Source organism: Haliotis cracherodii, unplaced genomic scaffold, assembly GCF_022045235.1.
Source record: "Haliotis cracherodii isolate W230 unplaced genomic scaffold, xgHalCrac1.p SCAF_8, whole genome shotgun sequence".
NCBI classification, from domain to species: domain Eukaryota; kingdom Metazoa; phylum Mollusca; class Gastropoda; order Lepetellida; family Haliotidae; genus Haliotis; species Haliotis cracherodii.
The window spans coordinates 45,555,597-45,562,115 of record NW_027266341.1 but is presented as its reverse complement, the minus strand read 5'-3'; the positions used below and the strand labels follow the sequence as shown (position 1 = coordinate 45,562,115).

At 46.1% G+C, this 6,519-nt stretch overlaps 1 protein-coding gene across 1 annotated transcript; it reads left to right on the top strand.

The window, feature by feature from the left end:
* Window positions 1-690: 690 nt before the first annotated feature.
* Window positions 691-1,612, top strand: LOC139451006 (collagen EMF1-alpha-like). Its single transcript, XM_071232825.1, has 2 exons — window positions 691-843; window positions 890-1,612. Exons 1-2 carry the CDS (start codon window positions 691-693, stop codon window positions 1,610-1,612), a joined length of 876 nt encoding a protein of 291 aa, XP_071088926.1.
* Window positions 1,613-6,519: the final 4,907 nt, after the last annotated feature.

Genomic DNA, 6,519 nt, shown 5'->3' with positions numbered 1-6,519 from the left:
AACCAGGGCCACTTGGCAGACTGCCATCCACCAAATTATACAGGCAAACCTAATATAGCTACTTTGACGAACAGCAATGCCGGGCCTTGATCCGACAAACAATTTGGTCCGTGGAGATCTGTGCTTTCTTTGAAAGGTGTGCAGGTTGAAAATCTATTAGGTTTAGAGTATTGATTATTTTAGGTTGCATGTATCAAAGCATGGACTTTGTGCAAGATTCATTTCCATTTACGACTGTTTTCAGCAGTAAATCCTTATTCGCTTTTATTCAATCAAGTTCTACCGGCCGGAAACTGCGCAGAGGAAGTAATTTGACATCAGAGAAGTTGTCGTCGAGTTCGTCCTCTCCATAGAAACAATCCTGCCCTAATGATTAAGGTGTTCTTTTACGACAACATGTCTCACAGCACTATTATAAATGGATTAGTGCAACAATGTTTCCGTGAGATAGAATCATTGAAATATCGCCATGTAGCCGTTTACGACAACCATAAACCGTCCAATGTCGCATGGTACACATACTTGAGAAGCGAACCATAAACTGTCCAATATCGCATGGTACACATATAATACTTGAGAAGCGACACAAATAACCTTGAGAACTACTTCCCCAGTACCAAAAGCAAACTGTTCGTAATTTTCTCGACAAATTCAATTTATCCGGTGAGTTCAGTGTATGGTGTGTTCGGTATGTCCGGTGTGTCCGATGTGTCCGGTGTGTCCGATGTGTCCGGTGTGTCTGGTGTGTCCGATGTGTCTGATGTGTCCGATGTGTTCGGTGTGTTCGGTGTGTCCGGTGTGTTCGGCGTGTCTGGTGTGTCCGGTGTTTGTCTGGTGTGTCCGGTGTGTCCGGTGTGTCCTGTGTGTCCGATGTGTCCGGTGTGTCCAGTGTGTCCGGTGTGTCCGTTGTGTTTGGTGTATCCGATATGTCCGGTGTGTCCGATGTGTCCGATGTGTCCGGTGTGTCCGATGTATCCGATATGTCCGGTGTGTGTCCGATGTGTTCGGTGTGTCCAGTGTGTTCGGTATGTCCAGTGTGTGTCCGGTGTGTCCGATGTATCCGATATGTCCGGTGTGTCCGGTGTTTGTCCGGTGTTTGTCTGGTGTGTCCGGTGTGTCCTGTGTGTCCGGTGTGTCCTGTGTGTCCGATGTGTCCGATGTGTCCGGTGTGTCCAGTGTGTCCGGTGTGTCCGATGTGTTCGGTGTGTCCGGTGTGTTCGGTGTGTCCGGTGTGTCCGATGTGTCCGGTGTGTCTGGTGTGTCCGATGTGTCCGGTGTGTCCGATGTGTTCGGTGTGTCTGGTGTGTCCGGTGTGTTCGGTGTGTCCTGTGTGTCCGGTGTGTCCGGTGTGTCCGATGTGTCCGATGTGTCCGGTGTGTCCGGTGTGTTCGGTGTGTCCGATGTGTCCGGTGTTTTCGGTGTGTCCGATGTGTTCGATGTGTTCGGTGTGTCCGGTGTGTTCGGTGTGTCCGATGTGTTCGGTGTGTCCGGTGTGTTCGGTGTGTCCGATGTGTTCGGTGTGTCCGATGTGTCCGGTGTGTTCGGTGTGTCTGGTGTGTCCAGTGTTTCCGATGTGTCCGATGTGTCCGGTGTGCAAGTTTGCCGTGCGTGAAGAAGACGTCCGTCGTGAAACTTCACGCAAAAGTGAATTGTCTCTGTTTGATGATGGAATAAAGCTTAGGGAAAGATAGCCGCAAGGGGAATAGTATCTTGTCTGTTACATTCTCCCTTGGTAATCGATACGACCAAAGTGTAGCGGATTCTTACTGTGAAAGCAGAAAATAAGACATTATCACGTCACGGAGGGTGTTCATGCTGTCATCAACGGGACACATGTCTTGCAATTCTTTTGCTTGATTCGGAATCCACCGAAATGATTTTAATATTTAAGCATGAACGTAGTTGTCTAAAGTAGCAAGTGCTTCAGATTGCAGGTTCATTCTGAAAAGATTCCTTTTCTCTTCTAATGTCGGTTCTTTTACTGCCCTTGAGCCATAATCCAATCTGGACATGGACTGGTGAAGTCAGACGGTTTTGAGGCTGATGCTCTCAAGCATGTTTTCTGCAGCTGCTTACACTCTGTTCTGATATTCGAAGTTCATTTACATGCTGTTTCTTTGAATTAACCCTTTCCCTCCACCTAATGATACTGGCGTGGGTACACGTAGCAAGGTGTTTGCTAAAAGACACGGGCAGTGTTGGGTGGTACTTTGGGGCAATGAACGTGTCGAGTACTAGGACTCCTCGGCACCAACATGAAGTCGGACTGCCAGACGAGAGGGTGCTACAAAAGATATGTGGTAGAATAGAAGGTGTTGTGTAAACATTAGTATGTAACTTGCGCTTTTATTGTAACAATCTCCAAGTTTTATAAACCCACTGCCACTTTTGCCTATTGTATTGGAGGCCTCTTCCTTCCTCTTGGAGGATTTACTTTTTCCATGTACCTTGTCAGGATCACCATGGTATATTACATGTACCTTGTCAGGATCACCATGGTATATTACATGTACCTTGTCAGGATCACCATGGTATATTACATGTACCTTGTCAGGATCACCATGGTACATTACCTTGTTGGGATCACCATGGTATATAACATGTGCCTTGTCAGGATCACCATGGTACATTACATGTACCTTGTCAGGATCACCATGGTATATAACATGTGCCTTGTCAGGATCACCATGGTGCATTACATTACCTTGTCGGGATCGCCATGGTATATTACATGTGCCTTGTCAGGATCGTCATGGTATATTATATGTACCTTTTCAGGATCACCATGGTATATTACATGTACCTTGTCAGGATCACCATGGTATATTACATGTACCTTGTCAGGATCACAATGGTACATTACATGTACCTTGTCAGGATCACCATGGTATATAACATGTGCCTTGTCAGGATCACCATGGTACATTACATTACCTTGTCGGGATCGCCATGGTATATTACATGTGCCTTGTCAGGATCGTCATGGTATATTATATGTACCTTTTCAGGATCACCATGGTATATTACATGTACCTTGTCAGGATCACCATGGTATATTACATGTACCTTGTCAGGATCACCATGGTACATTACCTTGTTGGGATTTCCATGGTATATAACATGTGCCTTGTCAGGATCACCATGGTACATTACATGTACCTTGTCAGGATCACAATGGTACATTACATTACCTTGTCGGGATCGCCATGGTATATTACATGTACCTTGTCAGGATCACCATGGTATATTACACGTTCCTTGTCAGGATCACCATGGTATATTACATGTACCTTGTCAGGATCACCATGGTATATTACACGTACCTTGTCAGGATCACCATGGTATATAACAGTCGCGTGAACCTTGTCATGAATAACATTCTTATTACAAATGAAGATAGGAATGTGCTTATCGTGTCGTAATCTTCACAATACATTTCATTTGGCTCGTGTTTTAAAGCCTCTACTTCTGTCTTAGGGAGATAGACTTAGAGAGCCATGCTGACGTCTGGTTATATTGTTGGAAGTATATGCGACAACCAACTAGTGTAACGCTGCAGGAAACTCCTAAATCTTGCTCCCAGTCAGCGGCTCCGCCTGCAAATGGATGTTATCGGTTCAACACGTTACGGGTGTTCATAAGCCGAAAAATCATTAAGTCCAAGTTTGAACCTACGCACGAAGGACCGGCCAGTGATATAAACGTACTCCGGTGCACGCCGGGCGGAAACTGACACTATTTTCACTCATCCGGGTTGGTTCCTTTTATCTCGACGCGGAAAACCTCGAATAATTCCGACTTTGCCTGCGCATAAATCTTCATTTACTAAGTTATTATGTCCTTAAAGAGATCGGCTTTCCAGAACGAATAGTTTGATGTATCCGCGCACCTTTGTAGCCAGGAGAGAGAGGCGGAGAAATACAATTACATAGTCCTTAGGGAACTATAAGCGTTAATCACGTCTAATGGCAGTTTGGCCACGTCCCATCAGCTGATCAGGTCGATTTCAGCGAGAAATTAAATGCTAAGTTAAAGACTCGTAACGTCGACTTTTTTCAGATAAAGCTGAACACCGTACTACAGTTTGGATTTGCTATCTGAAACATATGACAAAAGGGTTTTATCTTTGATCACTCCTATGGTGAATGTGATTGTGACATCGATGTTGTTGTGTGTCAAGTGCAAAGCCACATAGTTGGACACGTTCCGGATATTTCTGAATCGACGCTGTGTTTAAACGTTTCCTAATATGGCGCAGTTTCAAAAAGCTTCATACTGGTGATATACAGTATTGTATGACAATGATATTTGTGTGAAAGCATCCACGTGGTGTAGGACTGACTGAACGTGGTGTAGAACTCACTGAACGTGGTGTAGAACTGACTGAACGTGGTTTAAAACTAACTGAACGTGGTGTAGGACTGACTGAACGTGGTGTAGGACTGACTAAACGTGGTGTAGGACTGACTGAACGTGGTGTAGGACTGACTAAACGTGGTGTAGGACTGACTGAACGTGGTGTAGAACTCACTGAACGTGGTGTAGGACTGACTGAACGTGGTTTAAAACCAACTGAACGTGGTGTAGGACTGAGTGAACGTGGTGTAGGACGAGCTGAACGTGGTGTACGGCTGACTAAACGTGGTGAAGGACTAGCTGAACGTGGTGCAGGACTGACTAAACGTGGTGTACGTAGGACTGACTGAACGTGGTGTACGACTGACTGAACGTGGTGTAGGACTGACTGAACGTGGTGTGGAACTGACTGAACGTGGTGTAGAACTGACTGAACGTTGTGTAGGACTGACTGAACGTAGTGTAGGACTAGCTGAACGTGGTGTAGAACTGACTGAACGTGGTGTAGGACTAGCTCAACGTGGTGTGGAACTGACTGAACGTGGTGTAGAACTGACTGAACGTGGTGTAGGACTGACTGAACGTTGTGTAGGACTAGGTGAACGTGGTGTAGGACTGACTGAACGTAGTGTAGGACTAACTGAACGTGGTGTAGGACTAGCTGAACGTGGTGCAGGACTGACTAAACGTGGTGTACGTAGGACTGACTTACCGTGGTGTGGAACTGACTGAACGTGGTGTACGACTGGCTGAACGTGGTGTAAAACTGACTGAACGTGGTGTAGGACTGACTGAACGTGGTATAAAACTGACTGAAAGTGGTGTAGGACTGACTGAACGTAGTGTAGAACTGACTGAACGTGGTGTAAAACTGACTGAACGTGGTGTAGGACTGACTAAACGTGGTGTAGGACTGACTGAACGTGGTGTAGGACTGGCTGAACGTGTTATGGAACTGACTGAACGTGGTGTAGGACTGACTGAACGCCCCAACATACACTAAAACCAACCACTCCAACATACACACAAACACACCACCCGAACATACACACAAACACACCACCCCAACATACACACAAACACACCACTCCAACATACACACAAACACACCACTCCAACATACACCTAAACCCACCACTCCAACATACACACAACCCCAACATACACACAAACACACCACCCCAACATACACACACACCCACCACTCCAACATACACACAAACCCTCCACTCCAACATACACACAAACCCACCACTACAACATACACACAAACCCACCACTCCAACATACACACAAACCCACCACTCCAACGTACACACAAACCCACCACTCCAACATACACACAAACCCACCACTCCAACATACACACAAACCCTCCACTCCAACATACACACAAACACACCACTCCAACATACACACAAACCCTCCACTCCAACATACACACAAACCCTCCACTCCAACATACACACAAACACACCACTCCAACATGCACACAAACCCACCACTCCAACATACACCTAAACCCTCCACACCACTCCAACATACACCTAAACCCTCCACTCCAACATACACACAAACCCTCCACTCCAACATACACACAAACACACCACTCCAACATACACACAAACACACCACTCCAACATACACCTAAACCCTCCACACCACTCCAACATACACCTAAACCCTCCACACCACTCCAACATACACCTAAACCCTCAACTCCAACATACACACAAACCCACCACTGCAACATACACACAAACCCTCCACTCCAACATACATACAAACACACCACTCCAACATACACACAAACCCACCACTACAACATACACACAAACCCACCACTCCAACATACACACAAACCCACCACTCCAACGTACACACAAACCCACCACTCCAACATACACACAAACCCACCACTCCAACATACACACAAACCCTCCACTCCAACATACACACAAACACACCACTCCAACATACACACAAACCCTCCACTCCAACATACACACAAACACACCACTCCAACATACACACAAACCCTCCACTCCAACATACACACAAACCCTCCACTCCAACATACACACAAACACACCACTCCAACATGCACACAAACCCACCACTCCAACATACACCTAAAACCTCCACACCACTCCAACATACACC